The following is a 26,598-nucleotide window of genomic DNA, read 5'->3' on the forward strand; positions in this document are numbered from 1 at the left end:
AGAAATTCTAGGACTAGGACAAGAAATGTTAAGATCTGAATTACGAGTGTTCAATAATTCAAAAAATTTAGTGAGCCTTACTATGTGTCAGACATGGTGCCAGGCACTGGATATAAAAAGTGAACAATCAAAGTCGGAAACATAGAGAACAGAGAAAACGATGGGGAACAAATGACCAAGAAAATAACACAAGACAATTTCAGAGACTTAAAGTTTCCAGAATGAAATGTCTCAGCACATGCCCAGCCAAATGAAAGAATAAAATCAACATCATGAGACCTCAACATGAAATTTTAAAACATCATAAGTAAAGAATAAACTTTAAAAGCTTCCAAAGAGATTAAACAGGTCACATAAAAGAATTAAGAACTTGAATGGGTCTTGGACTTCTCAACAACACTAGATGCTAGATTTTAGAAATCCATGGAGCAATGCCTTCAAAATTTGAAGGTAAGTTTTTCAACCTAAAATTACATCTCCTGTAAAATTATCAATCAAATAAGAGGGTGAAATGAAAACATTTTCGGACACGCAAAGATTCACAAAATATACTTTCCATTTACGTCTCTTGCATACTTTTCTTGGTTGCTTTTGGAAGATGTGCTTCAAAATAATGAGGGAATAAACAAAGAAAGAGGAAGGCAAGAGATCCAGCAGTCAGAGTATACAAGGGTATCCAAGACATCCAAATATACAAGAGCATCAAAAGGAATTCAAAGGCGAGAGGTAAAAGGCATCCATGGGATGGTCCTAAGAGAATCCACGGGAATATAACGAAGGGAAATTCTAAAATGACAGCTATGTAACAGTCTCAATTGGGGTAGAAAAACAAAGGATGAGAGGCATGTCTCAGTTAAAAAACAAACAAACCACAGTTATCTGATGTGTCTGAAAAAGAGTTAGATCAGTGACAGATACACAGACAACTAAGCATCTCTTAATTGAGACAAGGACTAATCACATGGAAAAGAAAAAGTGGTGCAAGAAGTGACATGTGACTACAGAGCTCAGCGCTGAAAACTATTTATATAGTGATTAGGTGAACCGAATGATGATTTAATTTAAAAATTATGATATAATTATATTTGTATGATGAGGAAAGAGGGTGTAAAGTAAGTTAAACCTTCAAATTCTACAGTGAAAAGTCAATCATCACTAAAACTAGAATTGTGTGTGTGTGTGTGTGTGTGTGTGTGTGTGTGTGTGTGAGAGAGAGAGAGAGAGAGAGAGAGAGAGAGAGAGAAAGATCAGCCCTGAGCTAACATCCATGCTAATCCTCCTCTTTCTGCTGAGGATGACCGGCTCTGAGCTAACATTCATTGCCAATCCTCCTCCTTTTCTTTTTTTCCCCAAAGCCCCCGTAGATAGTTGAATGTCATAGTTGCACATCCTTCTAGTTGCTGTATGTGGGACTCGGCCTCAGCACGGCCAGAGAAGCGGTGTGTCGGTGCGTGCCCGGGTCCAAACCCAGGCCGCCAGTAGTGGAACGCACACACTTAACCGCTAAGCCACGGGGCCGGCCCTAGAATTAATTCTCAAAAAAAAATTCTCTAAGGAGAAAGGATAGAAATGGTGACCAAAAAAAGATGGTGACAGTCATGGGGAAGGAGAATTATATAGGAAATAGAGATCAGAAGATTTAATACTTTTGTTTAATCTGGATTTCTGGCTTTCCTTGAAAGACTAGATTATCTGGCAGCACTGGGCCTGCATTCGCATATGACAGCTGTCTCTTGGGCTTAACAAGTGCTCACGCCTTTGAGGCCGGTACAGACTCTCTCATTAGCCACTGTTCCCACTATTGCCTAGTGTCACAAGGACCCCCAGGCCAGAATCTCAGTTGCCATGTACATTTGCAATATTGCTTTTCTTAATTTCACTTTTATTCCTGAAGGGTTTTTGCTGGATATAGAATTCTGGGTTGACAGTTCTCTAGCACAATAAAATGTTGTTCGACTTTTTTCTAGCCTCCATGGTTTATGAAGAGAAATCCAGTCATTCAAAGTAATGCATTATTTTTCTATGGTTCTGTCATTCCTTTTTTTGGCATCTGTTTTCAGCAATTTGATTATGATGTGTTTGGGTACAGACTTCTTTGGGTTTATCCTGTTTGAGGCAGCTGAATTTCTTGAATTGGTATGTTTGTTATAGCTTTCACCAAATTACGTAAGCCATTATTTCTTCAAATATTTTTTTCAGTCCTGAACTTTCTCCTCTCCTTCTGGGACTTCAATGACACAAATGTTAAACCTTTGCTGTTGTCCCACATGTCCCTGAATCTGTATTCTTTTTAAGTTTTCAATCGTTTTTCTCTGTTATTCATATTGGCTAATTTCTTTTCATTTACCTTCAAGTTCACTAATTTTCCTCTGTTACCTCCATTTTTCTATTGAGCCTATCCAGTGAATTTTTAAAATTTTGGCTGTTGTATTTTTCAGTTCTAAAATCTGTTTCTTTTTATATCTTCTATTTTTTGATTGGATTGTTTGGGGGTTTTTTTGCTATTGAGTTATATGGGTTCTGTATATATATTTTGGATATCAACCCCTTGATATATATCTGATACATAATATGATTTGCAAATATTTTCTCCATTCCAAAGGTTGCCTTTTTATTTTGTTGATGGTTTCCTTTGCTGTGCAGAAGCTTTTTATTTTGATGTAGTCCTGATTGTTTATTTTTGCTTTTGTTGCCATTGCTTTTGGTGTCAAATCCAAAAAATCATTGCCAAGACCCATGTCAAGGAGCTTATCGCCTACATATTCTTCTAGGAGTTTTATGGTTTCAGGTCTTACATTCAAGTCTTTAATCCATTTTGAGTTGATTTTTGTGTATGGTGTAATACAGCGGTTCAGTTTCTTTTTTTTTTTATTTATTTATTTTTGCCCCCAAAGCCCCAGTAGATAGTTGTATGTCATAGCTGCACATCCTTCTAGTTGCTGTATGTGGGACACGGCCTCAGCATGGCCGGAGAAGCGGTGCACTGGTGTGCGCCTGGGATCGAACCCGGGCCGCCAGCAGCGGAGCGCGCGCACTTAACCACTAAGCCATGGGGCCGGCCCCAGTGGTTCAGTTTCATTCTTTGGCGTGAGATGTCGTTTTTCCAATACCATTTACTGAAAAGACTGTCCTTTCCCCATTGTATATTCTTGGCTCTTTTGTTGTAAATTAATTGACCATATATGCATAGGTTTACTTCTGGACTCCCTATTCTGTTCTGTTGATCCATGTGTCTGTTTTTATGCCAACACCACACTGTTTTGGTTACTATAGCTTTGTTATATAGTTTGAAATCAGAAAGGGTGATGCCTCCAGCTTTGTCCTTCTTTCTCAAGATTGTTTGGCTATTCGGAGTCTTTTGTAGTTCCATACAAATTTTAGGATTGTTTATTCTATTTCTCTGAAAGATGCCATTGGAATTTTGATAGGGATTGCACTGAATCTGTAGCTTGCTTTGGGTAGTATGGATATTTTAACAATATTAATTCTTCCAATCCATGACCATGGAATATCCTTCCAGTTATTTGCATCTTCAATTTCTTTCATCAATGTCTCACAGTTTTCAGTGTACAGGTCTTTCATCTCCTTGGTTAAATTCCTAAGTATTTTATTTTGATGCAATTGTAAATGGCATTGTTTTCTTAATTTCTCTAAGTGTTCGTCATTCGTGTATGCAACTGATTTTTGTATACTGATGTTGTATCCTGTAACTTTACTGAATTCATTTATTAATTCTAACAGTTTTTTTGGTGGAGTCTTTAGGGTTTTCTACATATAATTATCATATCATCTGCAAATAGAGACAGTTTTACTTCTTCCTTTCCAATTTGGATGCCTTTTCTTTCTTTTTCTTGCCTAATTGTTCAGGCTAAGACATCTAGTACTATGTTGAATAAAAGTGGCAAGAGTGGGCATCCTTGTCTTGTTCCTGATCTGAAAGCTTTTCCTCACTGAATATGATGTTGGCTGCGGGCTTGTCATATATGGCCTTTATCATGTTGAGGTACATTCCCTCTATGTCCACTTGTTGAGAGTTTTTATCATGAATGGATGTTGAAAAAAATTCAAAATTTTTAAAGAAACTTTACTTAATGTAATTTTTAAACTTATGTGGAAGACCAAAAAGACAAGTATAACCAAACACTTGTGAATAAAAAGGTGGAGGGATCTGTCCCACCAGAGATCAGGACTTATTATAAAAGCAAGAGTAATTAGACAGGGATAGACAAAAAGGCCAGTGGAACAAGAGAGACTTATGTATACAAGGAATTTTAATATATGACAGAAGGAACACTGTGGATCAGTGGAAGACAGATGGGCTTTTCATTCAGTGGGGCTAAGATAATTAGTTTTCTATATGGGAAAAAATTACAACTGATCTCTATCTCATATCATTTATAAAAATCAACTCCAGTTACAATAATAGGGCTTTAATAAGAAAATCAAAACATAAAAATGCTTAGAAGAGGGCCGGCCCAGAGGCTTAGCGGTTAAGTGCGTGGGCTCCGCTACTGGTGGCCCAGGTTCGGATCCCGGGCGCGCACCGACGCACCGCTTCTCCAGCCATGCTGAGGCCGCATCCCACACACAGCAACTAGAAGGATGTGCAGCTATGACATACAACTGTCTACTGGGGCTTTGGGGAAGGAAAAAAAAGGAGGAGGACTGGCAATAGATGTTAGCTCAGAGCCAGTCTTCCTCAGCAAAAAGAGGAGGATTAGCACGGATGTTAGCTCAGGGCTGATCTCCCTCACAAAAAAAAAAAAAAAAAAATGCTTAGAAGGAAAAAAGAGGGCAAAATTGGGCTAGGAGAGGTTTTTTAAGCCTCCAAAGGTGTGAAGCACACAGGAAAAAGTAGAATTTTTTACAAACTATATATAATTTTTTTTTTGGTGAGGAAGATTGTCCCTGAGCTAACATCTGTTGACAATCTTCCTCTTTTTGCTTGAGGAAGATTGTCCCTGACTAATATCTATGCCAGTCTTCCTCTATTTTTGTATATGGGATGCCACCACAGCATGGCTTGATGAGCAGTGTGTAGGTCCACACCGGGATCCGAACCTGCGAACTCTGGGCCGCCGAAGCAGAGCACGCGAACTTAACCACTACACACCAGGCTGGCCCCTAAACTATATATAATTTAACCATTAAATATATAATTAAACCACAGTGACATGAAGAATTACTGTAAAAGACATTATAAAGAAAGTGAATAAAGAAGCTACAACTGGAAAAGACATCTATAAAACAATTCTGACCAAAAATTAGTATCTAGAAAATATATAAGGAATTCCTACAAATCTAAGGAAAAAGACAGTGTAATACAATAATGATCAAAATGGCATTACACAGAAGAGACAATCTAATGGCCAAATAACATATGGAAAGGCAATCATCTTCAACAGTAACCAGAAAAATTTAATTTAAAACAATGAAATAAGATTTTATACTCATCAATCTGATTGTTAAAAAATGGAAAAAATCTTACAGTATCAATTATAGGGAAAATGGTGATGCAAACATTTGGAAAACAGTTTGGCATTACATAGTAAAGCTGAAATAAGTATGTATGCCAAGACCCAGCAATTATATTCCTTGGTGTATTTCCTAGCAGATCTCTTGCATATGCAAATCTAGAGATTTATATGTTATTATCTTATAATTTTATGTTAATTATATGTTATATATATCCTATTGGGTATATACCATATTTTATAAATAACTATACTATTTTTTTTAAATAAAAAACTTAATGGATAGGTTGAAGAGCCAAAAGGTCAGAGTTGAAGAATATATTAGTGAATCAATACAAATCAAGACAAGGAGGGCCGGCCCCGTGGCTTAGCAGTTAAGTGAGCGCACTCCGCTGCTGGCAGCCCGGGTTCAGATCCTGGGCGTGCACCAACGCACCGTTTCTCCGGCCATGCTGGGGCCACATCCCACATGCAGCAACTAGAAGGATGTGCAACTATGACATACAACTATCTAATGGGGCTTTGGGGGAAAAATAAATAAATAAAATTAAAAAAAAAAAAAGACAAGGAATTCTATTATAAAGTCAGGATAAATGGAAAAACCGATGAAGAGTAAGAGATATTGGAGATGATCCAGATGTTCTAATCTCTGTTTAATAGGAGCTTAAGAGAGAAAAGAGGAAATGGTAGCAAGGTAATATTTGAAGAGATGACCGCCAGTGATTTCCTACCACCAAAAAAAGATACGAGTCCTGAGATTGAAAAATACTACCAGAAGCAAAATATGAGGGGAATTAAAGTAACCACACCTGAGTACAGCACAGAAAAAATTTAGCCCATTAGAGGAAAAGATTACAAAGGAATAAAATAATACATCAAGAAGAAAACAGGAGACTATCTTCATGGTGTTATATGGTAAGCACAGATTTCTGAAACAGGACAAAAATGTACAGATAGTGTGCTTCTGTTTATATAAGATTCAAAAACAAGTTAAGGAAGAATTTCTTACATAAGACCCAACAATTGTGAAGCACAAAAGAAAAGACCGATACATTTAACTAATATTAAGAACTTCTGTTCACAAAAAGAAACCATAAAGAGAGCTAAAAGACAACTGAGAGTGGGAGAAGATATTTACAGTTTTTAGAACACGGCATGTACTCATAAGCAAAATATATAAAGAACCCTTACACATCATTAAGAAAATTACAGACAATTCAATAGAAAAACGGGAAAAAAAGCCTTAAACAGGCAGTTCACGAAAGAAGAATTTCAAAAGACCAATGATATGAAAATGTGTTCAAACTCATCAGTAAGAAGGGAAACACAAATTAAAACCACACTGAAGTATCATTATACATTCACCAACTGAAATTACCAAAATTGAAGTTTGACAATACCATACGTTAGGAAGCATGTGCAAGAATGGGAGCACTCATATACCGCTGGTGGGACTGTAAACTAGTATAGGCATTAAAGAAAAGCTGAAAATCAGGCAGATGAAGATATGATGTCTTATGATGCATTCATTTCTCTCTAGTCCTAAACAGAGAAAATGTTCATAGTAGCTGTTTCTAACTGTCAAATGCTGGAAACGACACAACTGTCTATGAGCAGTACAAGTGATAAACTGTGATACACTCACACCATGGAATGAATCAACTCTGACTACAAGCAACAGTAGGTATGAATCTTAAAAGCAAAATGTTCAACAAAAAAGCAAGACACAAGGGGCCGGCCCGGTGGCACAAGCGGTTAAGTGCAAGCACTCCGCTGTGGCGGCCCGGGGTTTGCCGGTTCGGATCCCGGGTGCACACCAATGCACTGCTTGGCAAGCCATGCTGTGGCGGCGTCCCATATAAAGTGGAGGAAGATGGGAACGCATGTTAGCTCAGGGCCAGTCTTCCTCAGCAAAAAGAGGAGGGTTGGTATTGGATGTTAGCTCAGGGCCAGTCTTCCTCAGCAAAAAAAAGAGGAGGATTGGCAGATGTTAGCACAGTGCTGATCTCCTCAGGAAAAAAAAAAAAAAAAAGCAAGTCATAAAAGAATATATATAGTATGATTCAATGTATATAAAATTCAAACTCAAGTAAAACTAAACTATATTGCTGTGGGTGGCACTCTTAGGTGGTAAAACTATGAAGGGACACACAGACATTGTGGACACAAAGAGATCTGTGCTGGTAGTGTTGTAGTTCTTGACCTAGGCGATGGTTCCATGAGAGTTCATTCCATATTGTTTGAATGTCCACCTATAGCTTGTTACTTTTCTGTATATGTGATAATTTCCAACAGAAAGAATTAAAACATATGAATTCCCTGCTAGGCATATCTATCTCTGCAGGCACAGGTGGATAGATGGATCAAAGTATAGAAAAAGAGGCCCTGAAATAAAAACTAACATAAATCAGAACTTATTACTGAATAGGCAGATAAAACAATGATGAAATAACCAGCTGGTAAGTAAATGGTGCTAAAATAAGATGTGTGTGTGTGTGGGTGTGGGTGTTTGTGTATGGGGGCATGGTTGATTTGGACTCTCAATGTATACCTTATTGCAAAAGAAATTTAAAATGGATTTAAATGCTATAAAACAAATTGCAGAAAATTAAAAAAGAAAAACACAATAAAATATCTGTAAAATTTGTAGAGGCCAGTTAATTTTCTAAACTCACAAATCATAATAACCACAAAGGAGCTGACTACCAACACATTAAAACATACGTATTAAAGATGCTAATCCAAATTAAAACTACAAAGTAAAAGCACCCTCTGGAAATGGGTAAATAAATGTTTTTATTTCACAAAGTCCATAAAAATTGACTGAAAAAATAAGGATAGTAATAGATAAAAAAGTGTAAAATATAGTAGTGAACAAGTTAAAGACAATAGAACTATTAAGATGAAAATGTCTGTTCTCACTAGTACTCCATATAGTGACACTAAAACAATCCAGTGTACTAAGAAATCACTGTAAAATTTATTAGGGACAATAATGGCATTAAAGTTATGTAAGGGAGAAAATGTCCATATTTTTTAGAATTACATATTGAGGTTGTGCAAAGGTGAAATGACGTGAGGTCTTGGATTTATTTGAAAATATTTCAACAATAACAGGTATAGATGAAGCACTGGCCTCCCTGGCTGCTCCTCAAACACAGCCAACACACACCGGCCCCAGGGCCCTCGAACGTTTGGCTTTCTTTCTCGTGAATGTTCTTCTTCCCAGTAACCACATATAATGATTTACTACAGTATTTCTTCAGGTCTCTGCCCAAATGTCACCTTATTGGAAAAAGTGTCTCTTACCATGTCACATAAAACAGCACCCACTATCCCCTTTCTCCACTTTGTTTTTCTTTTTAGCACTCACTATTACCCAATATATTATATATTCACTTATTTGTGTATATACAATAAATAAATACACCCTGGAGGGTAAGCTGTGGGAATAGAGATCTGCATGTTCTGTTCACTGCTGTAACCTCAGGGTTGAGAATAGTGCTGGCTACTACGGAGTACCCAGTACACAATAGGTACTCAATAAACATACACCGATGGAATGAATGTGCTGTCCTGTTTTTCCTCCTTCATATCAAATCTCTTTATCTTTGCCAGCTCTCAGTTCTCAAGGAAGGCACAGACTCTTTATTTCCAACATTCTACCTGAGGTCAATGGCATGCAGGCTCCAATTTCCCGCCATGACTTCTACACGGATCAACCCCTTTTCCACACCTTTGGCCCTCACCTTCTGCTGCACTCTCTATTTTAACCTCTCTTATAGTGGTTCTACTTTATAGAAGTTATAGACAGACATGTTCTAGTACTCCTATAAAGCTATAAATTCTGAAACTGCTTATTCCTTTTTTAATCTCTGCACCACCTTGCAGAATACCTCACACACATTAGAAAATCAGTAAATGTTCATTATAAGTATGAATGAATCAATGAGTGTATGAACTACTGTATCTAAAAAACTCTAAAGAAAATAAGTCTTTGGCAATGTAGAAAAGAATATGTTTCAGGAGACAGCAATGCTTTTTTAAGACTAAATACAAAAAAGGATGAGAAGTTAATAAGGAACTAGACCCAAAATATGGATAGAAAGGAATATCATTAGAAAGGGTGAAGGAGGGGACCAGCTGGTTAGAATTGGGAACCAAGTATAAGAGGAGAAGAGCAGGCAGAGCATATTGAGTAAGGGGAAAAGGTAAGGTTATTTGAAAGCTCATGCTGAAAAGGCTAACTTTTGCACAACAGGCCTACGGTTTTTAAGGGGAGCTTCGCAGATAGCATCTCAAAGGAGCAGACTCTCCACGGATGAACTGGGTTGTTACCTGCCGGGCCTCACTTACCTGGCCACTGGCCTCTTGTTAGTTCTCTGTCAACCAACCAAGGCTCCTTCCCCTGCTCCAAGAAGGAGATCACATCTGGTTTAGAAATAGAGTGTCCTGCTTACAAAAGAAGTAACAAGACAAGTTTACGATGAGAATGTCCCAGAATTCAAATCCAGTCCCTTCATTAAGAAAGAGTCAAAGAAAGGAATAACAGATTTATGAAACAATAGAGGATTTGAAACTTTCCCCATAACTCAATGAAGCTTCCTCTAACTCAACAATATTAAAAACATTCCTCTGGGAACAGGATGTAGAAATCCAACTAGTTACTTGAAAGGTAGGTAAGCGTTTCACAATGAAGGACGGAGACCTTCTAAGGGCAGAATCTGAATTATTATGGACAGATGTCCTTACCCATTGAAACCAGGTTGCTGTAATTCTCCAACATCACATCTCTGTATAAATCTCTCTGATCATCATTCAGGCATTCCCACTCCTCCTGAGAGAAGTCTATGGACACATCACTGAACATCACTGACTCCTGGAACAACAACCATGTATATGACTTGATTAATTTAAAAAAGTGCTTTTGTGAAGGAAAGAGAGAAGACAAAAACAAAGACAGAGGAAGTGAAAAACAGCAAGCATACAGAGTGGTGCTGAAGGTCTGGAATGCAAGTGGAGGACCGTAAACAAATACTAAGCCTGACTGAATCTCTGTGCCCCCATGCCATTCTGTTTCCTCCAGATAAAACTGCCTGTGTATAGTGGGACATCTCCATTATCCAAATAAGTCTGGGAAGGTACAAACTTGAGCTAATATGAGTTTCCCAATTAAATGAAACAGTATATACAAACGCCTGGCACAATACTTGTCAAACTATACGTCATCACCACATGCGAGCTTCTTTCTCGCTCCTCTTTCCCAAATAGCTAAAAGTAAAATTTCAGAATAAGGGATAAAGAGAAGACATTAAAAGCATCCGGAGGAGAGTAGATCATATAAAAGACATCAAGAATCAGAGAGGCAATGAGGTTCTGAACACTACCACTAAAAACAAGAAATAACAACAATTCTTCAATATTCTGATGGAAAAAAGAAATCCTGACCTAGACTTCTATAACCAAACTATCATTCTGTTGTGAGGGTTGAAAAAAGACATTCCTAGACATAAAAGGACACAAACACAATTTCTTAGGAAACTACCAGAGGATGTGCTCCATCAAAATGGAGGAGTAAACCACATAAGAGAAAGATAAAATTCACGAAATAGGTGAATTAACACAGAACAGTGAAGGAAAATCCCAGGAAAACAAAAAAACGAAAGTCTTGGGAAAACTGAAGCAGGCCTAGAGAGTAACCAGACCAGATGGGAGCAGAAGGGACGGAAGTCTCTACATTCAAAAGGAATTGATGTGTTTGACCAGAAAACATCTTGACTGGCATGTGGCAGACATTCTGGAGATTCTGGATATAAATACATGGCCAACTAAGCAAATGGGGTGGTGGGGGGGAGCAATTAGCCCCAGAAAAAATGAAAGGCTGTAATACAATAAAGCCATGAACTGGCTAAACAGTGAGTGATATTTGTAGTCATAATATTATGTACACTATTGATTTAACCAAAAATTGTGATATAAGTAATAAGAGAACCAGGGGAAATGAAGGGTGCAATACAGGAGTACAATGTCCCTTCCACTCTGCAGTAAGTCAAGGGACAATGAGTAAAACTGATTCATCAAAAGATAGCAATTAAACCATTTTCAAGTGTTGAGGGCAGCCACCTTTTGAGAGCAGGGCTGGTGATGGGGCAAGATTGGAATTGTACTACTTCCCTTGTAAATACGTATAAAATGACTTTAAAACATATTTTATCTTAGAAAATTAAATTTGCATATAATTCAAGACTTGATCCATTCTCATGTCACACTATCATATAATAAGAGTTATTCTTTGTTACAAAAAACTCTTTTCATACGCATATTTTTTCTTACTGAATAATATTCTATTATATGGATATAAATTATAACTTTTCTTTTGCTTACAGACATTGAGGCTGTAGGTAATCTTTAAAGACCTCCCCCAACATTGGCCCAATCTTCCTTATAACCACCTTTTGCTTAACTGTAAATTCCCTTTATTCCTGAGTTACAGGAAATTGATGGAGGATGATCCAGATTCACACAACGGCGTTACTGAAGTCTGTTTATCATGGATGATCTGGTGGGGTGTCAGAGTTTTGCACTGATCACTAGTCATACCCCCAAACCTGACAGGCTCATACACCAGGAGATCCTTCCATGTATTAAGACTAAAATCAAACAGATTCATTCCACATATTCTCATACTGGAAAATCTAGGTCAACCATGTAAGAGGTGTCCCTAATTATTCATTTCCATCCTATCAAATCACTGTCCAAGCAAATTAGATTCATAACAAATGGGAAACACACTTCTGTTCTATCAAGATTTCTGGCAGAAGTCTGAGATAGAAGATGCTGAAGGACTTACTAAATGAGTTTGTAAACATCGTTTAAAAGAAGAAGGGGGAACTACGGAGGGCACTGGGTTGTTTAGGAGGAAATGGGGCTCAGGTTCCTGAAAGGGGACTGTGTTAACCAGCAAAAAAAAATTTTTCCAAACCTGGTCTTAATCAGGCCGTTTTTTTACATTATGTAATTCACAACCTCTTTGTGGGAACAAGTAAGGATTCTTGATGAAATCTATAAGCAATTTTCTGACGGATTTTAAGACATCTTCAGAGAAACTTGTTATCCAACCAGTTGGCTCTCTAACAGTTATCTGTAAGTTAAAAATGTAAAGTTTTTTTTTTTTTTTGTGAGGAAGATCAGCCTTGAGCTAACATCCATGCCAATCCTCCTCTTTTTGCTGAGGAAGACTGGCCCTGAGCTAACATCCATACCCATCTTCCTCTACTTTATAGGGGACGCTGCCACAGCATGGCCTGACAAGTGGTGTTGGTGCGCGCCCGGGATCTGAACCTGGGCCGCCAGCAGCGGAGCGCGCACACTTAACTGCTACGCCACGAGGCCAGCCCCAAAAGTGTCAAGATTTTTAACCAGACATTCTTTACTTTTTTCCAACAATGATTATCTAAGCACTTCTTTTTGCTACAAATATCTCCAGTGAGACAGAAATTTTGAATTGGCTTATTAGAAACCTTTTTCTTTAGAGCAAGGGTAAGACAACTTTGGCATTGCTTATAACTAAGCTATCTGAAAGTTTTTGTTTTGCTTTTTTTAAACAACAAAAAGCATCATGATGAGGAAAGCAAACGTTTACATGTACCAGGGGTAAAAATGACTCTATTTGAGCAAAAGGAAACAGCATCTCACCTGAGCCATGGCTTTGATATTTGCAGAAAAGTACCAGTCCTCCTCTGGGCTCCTCTTTTGGAAAACAGCAGAGCTGGAGGAAGCAAAAGAAGCTACGTTAAGATCCCACTTGCCCCATAACTCCCAGAATGATCATTTCCCCTCTGTTCACTCCACACAAACACTTGAGGGGTATTAGTGAGAAGAATGGGCAAATCTCTCATTATTCTCAACTCCAGAAACCTTAGGCTTTGACTGGAGCAGGATAGATTTGCACAACCCAATACAGCTTGGAACACATAATTCGTATATATACGTACATACACACAAAGATAAAAATTTTTTAATACAAATCTTAGTATATTATACACACTGTTATACGTATTGCTGTTTTTTACTTAGTATATCTTAGACCGGATCCCAACTAGTACATACAGAGCTACATAATTCTCTTAGATACATTGTATTCCATTAAATGGATATACTTTATTTAACCAATCTGCTGCCTATGATCATTTGGGTTGTTTCCAGTCTCTCACTACAACAAACAATGCTGTAATAAATATTTTTGTACATATTTCACTTTACCCATATATGAATTCTGAATGATTAATCTCTAAAAGTCGATCATATGCATTTTAGTTTGGATATACATTGGTCAAACCAGTTTTCAATGATCTTGGATTGTACAATCAGGTCCTAAGTCCTGACCAAGAAACAACTGATTGATAAACCAGGTCCTCTAATCTCACCTTGTTGAGAAGACTTTTGGGGTTAAAGAGTCTTGCCTTAAGATAATTGAAATCCAGAAAAGCAAAGAAAGTAATATTACTGAAACTTTAGGAAGATGTTAAAATTAGTGTAACAATAGGAAGGAAATAAAAAGTACAAAAAAAGTACAAATGGACTAAACCCACATCATTGATGCTTTAGAATAGCTTTTGACTGTAAGTGTAGTAATAAAAATCGTAATAATTGTGTATATTCTGTGTGCTTAAGATGGAGTAACTGAATTTGTGATCAATGTTTAAATGTTTAAGAATTTTTTTTCTTTATTAGATACAGGAATATAATAAACTGAGCATTATAAAAGTATAAAGGGCAGTGAGCATTCCTCTCTATGCACAAAGCTTCTTCTTTTTTTTTTTTTTAAAGATTTTATTTATTTATTTTTTCCCCCCAAAGCCCCAGTAGATAGTTGTATGTCATAGCTGCACATCCTTCTAGTTGCTGTATGTGGGACGCGGCCTCAGCATGGCCGGAGAAGCGGTGTGCGCCCGGGATCCGAACCTGGGCCACCAGCAGCGGAGCGCGTGCACTTAACCGCTAAGCCACAGGGCCGGCCAACACAAAGCTTCTTGATCATTAAACAATTTATCAATAATTTCAGGCAAAACTGACAACCCAGGAAGTAGCACCAAGTTATCAATTATTTAATGGCTTCTTCTACCTCTACACACTCGCTGCATTCTCCCAGGGGTATACACATTCCAGGAAATGAAAACCAAAGTAATCCACAAATGTCTCTTCCTTAAAACTTGAAAGTACTCCTTTAATATTATTATTAGTAGTAGTATTTATTAAGCTCTTAGTATTCTTTCATCAATCACATAGCCAATTATGTGCCAGGCATTGTGCTAGATACTAAAGAATCAACAGTAATCCAGAAAGACTTGGAAACAGAGTTCCTTCTCTCATATTCCTCACTTTAAGTCCCCCTTTCCGGTCTCTCTTTCCAGCCTTTTCCTGGCTAAAGGGATGTCCTCATGTGCTGCACTTTCCAAGCAGAACGGGCAGGAAACATTCTCAGTTCAATAGCTCAACAGCTTTCCCAACCCTCTTCACCTTTGCCCCTAGGGAGTATCCTCTCAGGCTGAATTCTTGCATCTGGGGGATCTGCTCCTCCCTTTTAAAGCCCCCAATCTCTGTGGCCAAGACTGTAGTATGCTTGCAAAATGACTACACCTGCAGTGTGGAGCACTGCCAAAAGACACCACTAAAGAGAAGAGAGTCCTTTGATATCTACTAAATAACTTAAATTTTTTGAGCATTTTGCACTCTTATCTAAATAATAAATTTTAATAAATTTTAATTTTTTTTTGGTAAGCAAGATTGACCCTGAGCTAACACCTGTTGCCAATCTTCCTCTTTTTGCTGAGGAAGATTGGCCCTGGGCTAACATCCATGCCCATCTTCCTCTATTTTGTATGTCTGATGTTGCCACAGTGTGGCCTGATGAGTGAAGTGTCGGTGTGCACCCAGGATTCGAACCTGCGAACCCCTGGGCTGCCAAAGCGGAGCGTGAACTTAACCACTACGCCACTGGGCTGGCCCCCTTGATAAATTTTAATTTTAATAAAATAAATAAATAATAATTTTAATAAAAAATGTTTTAAATTATTTCCAGCATTATCCTGATAATTTCCTGTATGCTAGTAATTGTATTTGTTAGTAACAGAGACCTGAAAAGCAGTTTACTTTTTCATATATAATGAGAAGCCAGAAGTAGGTAGAGACTGGCCTTAGCCCCATCAGTTGTTTTAGACACCATATCTATCATACAACTGAAAATTACTAGACATGCAAGGAGATAAGAAACAGAAAATAGGAGCAGAACCACAGATAATTCAGATATTGGAATTGGCAAACAAGTAATTTAAAATATTTATAATTAAAATGTTAAAGACAACCAAGGAAAAGATAGGCAAATGGGTAAGTTAAGAAATTAAACAAAATTGAAATCTATACAAAAGAATCAAAAAGACAATCTAGATCAGCAAATTAAGAAATTAAGAAGTCACTACAGGGGCCCGCCTGGTGGTGCAAGCAGTTAAGTGTTCGCACTCTGCTTTGGTGGCCTGGGGTTCGCAGGTTCGGATCCCGGGTGCACACTGATGCACCGCTTGTCACGCCATGCTGTGGTGGCGTCCCATATAAAGTAGAGGAAGATGGGCACGGATGTTAGCTCGGGGCCAATCTTCCTCGGCAAAAAAAAAAAGAGGAAGATCGGCATCGATGTTAGCTCATGGCTGATCTTCCTCACAAAAAAAAAAAAAGAAGTCACTGCATGGTTTTAACTTGAGACCAGACAAGCAGAAGACAGAATTACTAAACTCCAAGACAAATAAAAAATATATATATCCACATGAAGTACAGAGGAAAAAAGAACAGAAAGAACAGAAGTGAGTATGAAAGACACATGGGACACAGTTAAAAGATCTACCCTACATGTAAGTGGAGTCTCAGAGGAGAAAAGAGATTGGAGAGGAATTAATATTCGATAGACTAACTGATCAAAAGCTTCAACAAGAGTTTCAAGAAACTCAGCAAACCTGAAGAATAATAAATAAAAAGGAAAACAAAACAAACATACAAAACAAAAAGCAAAACTACAACTAAGCACATCATAGTCCAACTGTTGAAAACCAAAGAGAAAGGAAAAAATCTTGAAAGCATGAGAGGAGGAGAAGATGCATGACCAAGAGCACTGATGAAAAAAAGAGAGGGTAACACAAATGAATAAAATGAGGAATGAAAAAGGGAACATCATTACAGATGCCCCAGAAATTAAAAAGATGATATGAGACCACTAATAACTTTATGTTCTTAAGTTTGAAAGCTAAAAACATGCCCAAACTGATAAACAAAAACAACAGAACATCTGAAGAGTTAGATTGATCCCATATTTAAAATCTTCCTATCAAGAAAATTTCAGGCCTAGATAGTTCACCAGTGAATTCTTCCAAATTTAAGGAATAACTTTGGCCTTACACATAGTGAATAAACACAGGGGATTCTTCCCTACTCATTTTATGAGGCTAATACAAGCCTGACATCAAAACTTAACAGACATTAGAAGAAAAGAAAATTATGAGCCAATATTTCTCATGAACATACATGCAGAAATTTTACACAAAATATTCGCATATCTAACCCAGTGAAATAGAAAGTTTAATACATTATGGCCAAGTAGGATTTACTTCAGGAACAAAAGTTTGGTTCAATATTTGAAAAATCAATCTAATTTACCACACTGATATAAAAAAAAGAAAACCATATGATCCTCTTGATAGACACAGAAAATTCATTTGTCTAAATTTGGCTCTTATTAACGTAAAAAAGTCTTAGCGAATGAGAAAGAGAACTTCCTCAACTTGATAAATAGCATCTATAGTAAGTGTTTTATAGATGTTAGATACAAGGACAATATACAAAAAGCAACTGTACTTCTAGCAACAAACAACTGGAAAATAAAAAAAATTAAATACCATTTAATTTCAACAATAAACATCAAATACGAGTCATAAATCTAACAAAAGATGTGCACTGAAAACTATAACAAATTGCCAAGAGAAATTAAAAACTTAACAAATGTAGATATATACCATATTTATTAGTTGGAAGACTCAATATTGATAAGATGTCAATTTCCCCCAAATTAACATACAGATTCACAAACAAAATCCCAGCAAAGATTTTTCATTTTTGGTGAGAATTAACAAGTTGATTCTAACATCAATAGCAAATCGAAAGGACTTAAAATAGCCAAGACTGTCCTGAAAAAGAAGAAAAAAAGTTGGAGGACTAATACTACAGATTTTAAGACAGTAGGGGGCCGGCCCAGTGGCACGGCTGGTAAGGGCGCGAGCTCCGCTCCCGCAGTCCGGGGTTGCCAGGTTCGATCCCGGGCGCGCACCGACACTACCCCTTGTCAAGCCATGCTGTGGCAGCGTCCCATATAAGATGGGCACAGATTTTAGCCCAGGGCCAATCTTCCTCAGCAAAAAAGAGGAAGATTGGCATCGGATGTTAGCTCAGGGCTGGTCTTCCTCACACACACACACACACACACACACAAGACAGTGGTACGACAAAAAGACAAATAAAACAGAATACAGCCCAGGAAGAGAGCTACATATATAATATCACTTGATTCATGATAAAAGCCCCTTGCAATTCAGATGGGCAAGAATGATGTTTTCAATAAACAGTGCTGGAACAACTGGGTACTTAATGGGAAAAAAAATTAACCTTTATCCCTACCTCTCACCATACACAAAAATAAATTCAAGATGGATCACAGACTTAAATGTGAATGCTAAATCTATAAAGCTTCTAAAAGAAAACATAGGAGAATATTTTCAAGACCTTGGAAATAAGCAAAGATTTCTTTTCAAGATACAAAAAAGCACTAATCATAAAAGACAAAGGGCTAAAACCTGCTAGAAAAAGACCATAAATAGGCAATCACACACACAAAAAGATTTTAAAATGTTCAAGCACACTCATAATGAAAGAAATAAGAAAACAGAGACATTTTTCATGTATTAGATTGGTAAAAACTAAAAAGCATGATGATACATCCTGTTGGCTAGGCTGTGGGGGAAACAGGCACTCTTACACATTACGAGTGGGAATGAAAACTGGTACAGCAGCTCTAGAGAGGAATTCAGCAATACCTGACAAAACTGCATTCACACTTAGCTTTTGACCCAGCAATTCCACTTCTAGGAATCTACCCTGAAGATATGCCTCCAGCAATACAAAAATACATATATACAAAGTTATTTATTACAGCATTGTTTCTAGTAGCAAAATATTGTAAATGACCTAAATGCCCACAATAGGAGAGTGGTTGAATAAACTTTAGTAAATCCATATACTGGAAAACTATGTAGCTGTTAAAAAAAAAAAAAAAAAAAAGAACTAGGAGTATCTCTTTGAATTGTGGTGGAGTGATGTCCAGGATATAACATTAAGTGAAAGAAGCAATGTTCAAAACAGTACCTAGAATATGCTATCTTTAATGACAAAAAGAGGCCATGCAAAAGAATACATGTATCTGCTCACTGGTGTGAAGAAATACCAGTAGAATAAAGCAGAAACTAATGAGGTTGATTATGCTCAGGGAGTGGGCAGGAACTACTTAAGGTTTTCATACTCAAAATACTGTGACATGTTACAATCAACTAGGATGTGGGGAATGGAAAGCGTAACACGCAAAGGTAAATGTATGAAAACTGAGTAGCAAAACTACACTGAAGAGGGGCTAAGAAAAGAACTAAGTGAAATAACTCAGGAAACAGTTTTTGACTATACACTGAAAGGTTAAAGAAAAAAAGTTGCACACAATACTTTACTGTAGTTAGTAAATTTGTTTTTTACATGAGTATGGGTTAGCAATTCTGAAACTACATGTATTCCAGGATATTTGTAAAAAATTATTGATACCAAGAAACAGGTTTCTCACTATTGGAGAAAGGAGTTACAAATAAAGAAGTGGCCAAACATGATGAAGACAATTCTCCATGGGTCTTGAGTGTTTCTGCACATCTTGTTTTCAGAGGCACTAAGTGCTATTATTTTGAACTATTTCTCCAAGATATTTATATAGTGAACAGCCTTGGAAGATAGAAACAGTTTCCCTCCAGAGCAAAGGACAGGCATGCTTACTACCTATTATAAAGATTCAGGTTATCTAAATTCAAGTGAACACACAAATACCTGTGTATTTTGCATCCCCCTATGGGATCCAGTGCAAGAAAATGTTGATACATTGACTATTGCTATGAGCAATAAACTGTCATTCATTCTGACTCAGAAGTCTCACGTCTCCTGCAGCATCTGTGAAACTCTGGCAAGCTAACTTGTTAACTTAAAAGTAAGGTAAAATCTCAGACACTTCACAGTTCTTGACAGAATCGCATGGTATTGGATTGGAATCGAAAGTATGAGTACAAACTAGTGGGTTTTTTAACATACACAAATAAATAGACAAATAGATATAGATGTGTGTATATATATTTGTATATTTTCTACCTTTGTCCACTGACAGGAACTACAGCAATTACACCCCAGTAGCAATGAGCACACCAGGTGCCCAGAGTTTGGTTTATAAATTCACTCTCCAATAAAAGAAACCAGGGCTCCTTGGAGAAACTGTTGATTCCAGGGCTGGAAAAAGGAAAATACAAGACAGAGCCTGGAACATTTTGGTGCCAGAAAGTAAGAAAGCACTCAAAAATTGATGGCATGTTGAAAGGACACAGGAGCCAACTTGAAGGAGTTTCTAATGGCCAAATCTGGGACAATCTGAGCAACAAACTATATAACAATAAACTCATAGAATAAAACAAATATCCATGAGTTCATACATAAATAATTGAATAAACACACGAGGAATAAGGGACAGTTCTTCCTTACAGTAGAATTTAAATTAGCAAATGTAGGAGGGATAATAGAGAAAATCAACACTAGGCAAACATCACAGTAATAATCGTTACAGACGAGAATTATCAATGGATGTTAAAATTACTGGGTGAATGTATGATGAGAAACAGTATTTTTGCATAGTCTCAAAGCATCTCCCCACAAGATACTTATTAATTAAAAAGGGAAAAATAGTAATTTTACAAAGGAGAAACCTGGCCGACATCACCTTAACCAAGTGAGCAAAGTTAACATTATCAGTAATGAGATATACTATCACATGACTCCTGATATGACACAATGAAAAGAATACAACATCATTTCTGTGATCTTTTCACAAAAATGCACAGTCTAAATTTAACCATGAGGAAACAACACACAAATCTTCAAAAGTGTCAAGGTCATGAAAGATAAAAAGGACTAAAGAACTATATAAAGATGGGAGAAGACTAATAAGACAAGACAATTAAATCAATGTGGGATCTTAGATTGGATCCTGGAACAGAACAGGGCACTAAGACATTTAGCAAAATTTAAAGGTCTGTAAATTAGTCAAAAGTCTTGTATTAGTGTATATTTCCTGGTTTTCATAACTGTGGTGTGTGCACCTGAGTGAAGAATATATAGGAATTCTCTACACTATGTTTAAAATATGAAAATAAAGTTTTTTAAAATGAAAAAAAATTAAGAGGCAAGTGGGTAAGAAGACCTGAACAGACACTTTAAAAACCAGGATATCTAAATGGCCAATAAACATAGGAAAAGGTGCTGAACATCATTACACATCAGGGAAACGCAAATTACAACTGCGATGAAATTCCACTATACAACCACCAGAACAGTTAAAATAAAAGACTGACAATATCAAATAATGGAGACAATGTGGAACAAATGAAACTCACATACATTGCTGGATGGAGTGGAAATTGGTATCACCACATGAGAAATTGGTACTATCTCTTAAAAACATATGCCTACCCTATGATCTAGCAATTCTACTGTGAAACATTTACCCAAGAAAAAAGCATTTATGTGTTCACCAAAAACACAGTAGAAATGTTCATTGCAGCAACACAATCTGTAATAGCCAAAAACTGGAAACTATCAAATGTCCATCAACAGTCTAATCAATTAGTAAATTGCAATATATCCCCAAATGTAATGAGAACTAAGTACAATTACACTCATCAACATGGATAAATCTCACAGACATAATGTGGAACAAAAGAAGTCAGGCATAAAAGAGTACACGCTATATAATTTCATTTATATATGAAGTTCAAAAATGGGTAAAACTAACTAATGGTGATAGAATTCTGAACAGTGATTCTGGGAGAGAAATAACTGGAGTACTGGCAAAGTTCTTTATACTGATGTAGGAAACATACAGCTGTATACTTAAGATTTGTACACTTTATATATACCATATCATAAAAATGTTTTTAAAAAACCTACCAGAACCATGTTTTGGTAGGGATATGGAGCAATGAGATGTTTCAAACATTACTGTGCAGGTATAAATTTGTGCATCCGCTTTGGTAAACATTTTGGCAGTATTTAGTAAAGTGGAAAATATCACATGACCCAACAATTCGATTGGCAGGTAGATAAACTCATGAACGTGTAGCCTATGTAAAAGAATGCTCCGGGCAGCATTGTTTATAAAGTAAAACACTAGAAATAACTCAAATGTCCATCATTACTAGAAGGGATGAATAAATAGTGGTATAGTGGAAAGATGGAATACAATATAGCAAAGAAAATAAATGAACCACTATTATATCTAATATGGATAATTCTAAAAAACATAGTTGTACAAATAAGCAAAATAAAAGATAAAAGACAGTATGGCAGCAATGATACAAAGTTTAGAAACGGGGGAAACTACAGTACAATGGTTAGAGAGGTATACAGAAGTGAAAAAACCTCATACATTTACCCAGTTACACAAACATAATCACACAATCACCATGGGGACATACAGCTAGAGGTAACCCACAACCAAAGCAAAAGGGGAGCAAACCCAGCGCCTCAAACCGTCACATAAGCACAGTCACACATTTACCAAGAGGACACTCAGTCACAATCGCACTAACCACGGATAAAACCACACAATATCTACAGGTGCCCCACCTATACTCTGCAGCACCCAGTCACACGGTCACACAATCACACACCCCTACGGGGACAAACGCTATCACATCCTCGGAGTCACAACCTCCCCACACCCGCACACACAATGCCGCACGTGGTCCCATTCATACACACACCATCGGCTCGCATCCAGTCACACCAGCACAGCCACAGGCTCCCAGACTGTGCTGCATACGGTGATCACTGGAACCACACGCTCACCACAGGAACAGCCAGTCAGAACCACACGGTCATTCACCACATACCATCACACAGACACAATCACACCATTTTAATCTCACCTCCTCCGCCATACAAAGCCGAGGCTCCGACTCTGGCCCCGCCCTCCCCTCGGGTCCTCACCACAGGCCTCCCAAGCTTCCAGAGCAGCAGAACCCTCCACAGCACTGCAAGTTGCCGGTGCCAGACCAGAGGGTCCCGCCAGCGCGTGACTTTGAGGCTGAAATCACGCGAGAACGTGTTCATGCCGAGGAGACTTCTGGGAAATGTAGTTAGAGGCGTACGGCTGACCGGCAAGGTGGCTCCTGATCGTCAGGATTCCTGTCAGGGTTAGCTGTGCCCGTTTATCGAACCCCTCGCCGGAGACCTCGCGGAGCGTGGCTCAGCCTCGGGCCGTAGCTCCCAAAGAAGTCCACCCCTACATGTTTGAAATGGGCTTCTCGGGCCCGTCCTACTATTCCCAAGAGTTGGACAGGCTCAGGAAGAGGAGGGTTAGTTTGCAAGAGGATTCGCACCGCCGAGCCTTCTGGGAAATGTAGTTCGGAGCAGGAAAAGCGGTGGATGGACCGTTTGAAACTTGTTTTGATTCTTCACAGCCTCCTCCTGGCCACATCGCGGAGACTTCTGGAAGTGTCACTGCGCCCAAGGAGTGCGCGGGCTTCCTAGGTCGCCGTTTTGGCCCTTGTTTGGGCGTGCGTTTGGCTTGGGATTCCTCAGTGCATTGAAGCTGTGGGACCTGAGCTTCTGAGACCCAAAGCTGGTTAGGGAGCCGAAGGGGAGGAGACCAGGAACCTGCAAAGGGATTGGGGAGATGCAGGGGAGGAATCGCTAAACTCAAAACGGGGTTGGGGAGGTCAAAAGGGAGAAGTTTCCGAAATTGCTAAGAGGGCTACTGTTGTTCTGAGCTCAGACTTCTGTATGCAAGTCTGGGCATGAAAAGAATGAGAGGGCGATGAGGCAGGCTTTGCAGGAAGCAAGTAATGAGAATCCGGGTGTGTGTGACTTAGGGTGTTGGGGGTCGTAGAGAGAGGGCGAAACTGGATTCAGGATTTTGTGTGTGAGTGTATGTGTGTAATTGATAGTTTAAATGAGTATCACTGTGTATATGACTGGGATTAGAGTAATCTCTTAGTCTCATCGGTAAAACAATAACAAGGATAGATATTCCTGGAGCATCAGGGCTTTTTTTGGTTGAAGATTTGATGGGAGAAAGGTGTCAGAAGTTTCAGAAATAGGCAAAGTAAAACCAGTGAATCATGGAAGTGGTAATTAATGAAAGTTGCTTGTGCACACACCAAAAGACAGTTGGCGAACCAGAGCCCTCAAACCAAAACAAGGCTCAGGGGTGTATTGTTATAAAGTAGCTTAGATGGTGAGAAAGCAGTGTCTGTTTATTCTTCACGGTGATTGGTTATAATATTAGAATTTTCTTAAATGATAGAGAGTTGGTCAATGTTTATCTCCTATCAAGCTTGAGAAACAGTTTAAGGTTTGCTTTTAATTTCTAGAGGCATAAACAAGAAATGACCCAGGTCAAGTGAGTTTTGCAAACTAAGCTAAATTAAGTTTTCTTTGTATGACTAAACTGATTTTGTCTGCTCAGGGAATTTTCAAGGCTTGTCTCCTGTTTGTTTTTGATTTTAATAAAGGTTACTTAATTGAGCTGATAAATGATTTAAAGCTAGACTTTTATGTAAAACCAGAAGCATCTATTATGGAATAGAAATAAAAATAGCATTGTTTTCTTAAAAAAGAAAGTCCATTTGAAAGGAACTTTTTTTTTTTTTTAAGACGTGCTTGCTGTTGCTTGGAGCCCAGACCCTGGGGACAGAGCCATTCAGTCTTTTGTGTTCTTTTAGAGTCCTGGGGGAGGGGTGTAGGTGTAATGAACTGATTTGTGAAATCCAGGACTAAGAAATAACTGAAGTTTAAAGGGTAGTGTGGACCAAAGCAAATAGCAGAGAAGTGAATTAAGCAGTGTTATTCCCATTTTCTGAAGAAAAAAATCATAGCTTAGAGAGATCAGGGAATGTAAGTTTAAAGTTCTTCAAAGAGCCTATTCAGATCAACTGACTTACTGATTTCCTCTGGCTACCCCCAAGCCAGGTGGATTTAGTTAAGTATAAAAATAAATTGCTTCTAACTGCAAAGATGCTTTCTCCAAGTATTTTACTACAGTTACTTCTAAATAATTTTAAGTAAAAGGAGAAAATAAGGTAGTTGGGTATAAAATTCATGTAAATAAACTTCATATATACAAACAAAACCTTGGAATAAGATAAAATGCTTCAGAATAATCCTAGCAAGAAATAAATAAAATATATATAAGAAAAAGTTTAAAACACTATGAAGGACACAAAAAATGACTGAAGAAATGAAAAGTTTTACCCTATTCTTGACTTGAAATCCGTACCATCATAAACATGTCATTTTAAATTAATTTATGAATTTAACATGATCCCACTGAAAATAATGTATTTTTCTAAATAGAGAGGCGTTATTCTACAGTTCAAGTGGAAAAATAAAGGTAAGAATAGACAATATCTGGAAAAGAAAGCAGTGGAGGGTATTTGGGGCTAGTCTTACCAGATAACAAAACATACTCTAAAACTTCAAAAAATGAAATAATGTGGGATTGTCATCTGACTAGACAGATCAGTGGAGCAGAATAGAGAATCCAAAAATAGAACCAAATAAAGGATTTTAGTGTGTGGTGAATAGGCATCTCAAATCAGTTGGGAAAAGATGGACTTTTCAATAAAGATAATAGGGACAATTTGGTAACCTTTCTGGAAAAAAGAAAATAGATTATGCCATGTACAGAATCCAGAGTTAACTCCAAATGGGTCAAAATTTAAAACAAAAAAATTAAATTAGAAAGACTGAAAACTTTGAGTGAATTACTTTATAACCATGGAATGAGGAAGGTCTTTCTAACTTCAAAATCCAAAAACCAAAACATAAAAGATTGGTTGTCCCTACTACGTGGAAATTAAAGTGGCAAACTGGAAAAATATTTGCATTTTATGTTACAAATGGCTAATCTCCCTAATACATAAGGAGCACCAAAAAAAATTTATTAAAAAAAAAGGCTAACAGTCCAATAAAAATGTGGAAAGAGGTAAATAATACACAGACCAGAGTCTACGTATACATAAATATATACATGAAAATATGTAAAACCTCATTCATAGTTAGATAAAAGCCATTAAAACTGTGTAGAGATAGTTTCTTATGACTAGAATGGCAAAAATTCCCAAAATTTGAAGACTCATATTGCTAGAGGGACTGCAGATTGTACAAACGTTTTGAAGGCCGTTTGGCAGCATCTTTCAAAATTCCAGTTGCATTTAACCTTTCACTGCGCAATCCCACCTCTGGGATTTTATCCTGCAGATCTAGTTATGTGGTGATGCATATCCAAGGTTATTCATGTAGCACTCTTCACAATACAAAAATATTGAAATGAGCCATAAATAAGCCCATTAAACATAGTGTAACACTATGCAATTAGAGAAAAAAATGAGAGCACTGTGTACAGCCTGGTATGAAAAGCGTCCAAGATACATTAAGTAAAAACAAAAAACAAGATGCAGAACCTTATGTTATAATATGCTACTTTTTGTATAAAAATTGAAGGGGGAATAAGAATAAATATATGTATTTGCACAAAAAACTGAAATTTGTATAAGAAACAAATAAAAATGATTTCTGTGGCAGGCATTGGGGGCAATAGGATGGGGAGGGACAAAGAAGGGAGTAATTTTTCATTATATACTTTTTGGGGACATATTCTTTCTACATAAATTTTTATTCATTGTCATCCTTACATGAGAAGGAAGAGTTGATTGTGTTCATTGTGTACATT

At 37.5% G+C, this 26,598-nt stretch overlaps 1 protein-coding gene across 3 annotated transcripts in view; it reads right to left on the reverse strand.

The window, feature by feature from the left end:
- The window catches only part of LOC131397768 (zinc finger protein 566), a 29,056-nt gene extending 5,800 nt beyond the window's left edge, over positions 1 to 23,256 (reverse strand). Inside the window, exons 1-3 of one of the 3 annotated variants that reach the window (XM_058530819.1) lie at positions 13,170 to 13,238; positions 10,227 to 10,353; positions 9,831 to 9,926 (exon numbers count right to left, since the gene is read on the reverse strand). In XM_058530819.1, the coding sequence (XP_058386802.1) occupies positions 9,831 to 9,926; positions 10,227 to 10,353; positions 13,170 to 13,178 (232 nt within the window). In that variant the 5' untranslated portion in view covers positions 13,179 to 13,238. Of the gene's footprint in view, positions 1 to 9,830; positions 9,930 to 10,226; positions 10,354 to 13,169; positions 13,243 to 22,792 lie in introns of those variants that run through there. The other 2 variants (XM_058530818.1, XM_058530820.1) reach the window with 2 other exon arrangements.
- Positions 23,257 to 26,598: the final 3,342 nt, after the last annotated feature.

Source organism: Diceros bicornis, chromosome 34, assembly GCF_020826845.1.
Source record: "Diceros bicornis minor isolate mBicDic1 chromosome 34, mDicBic1.mat.cur, whole genome shotgun sequence".
Lineage (NCBI taxonomy): Eukaryota > Metazoa > Chordata > Mammalia > Perissodactyla > Rhinocerotidae > Diceros > Diceros bicornis.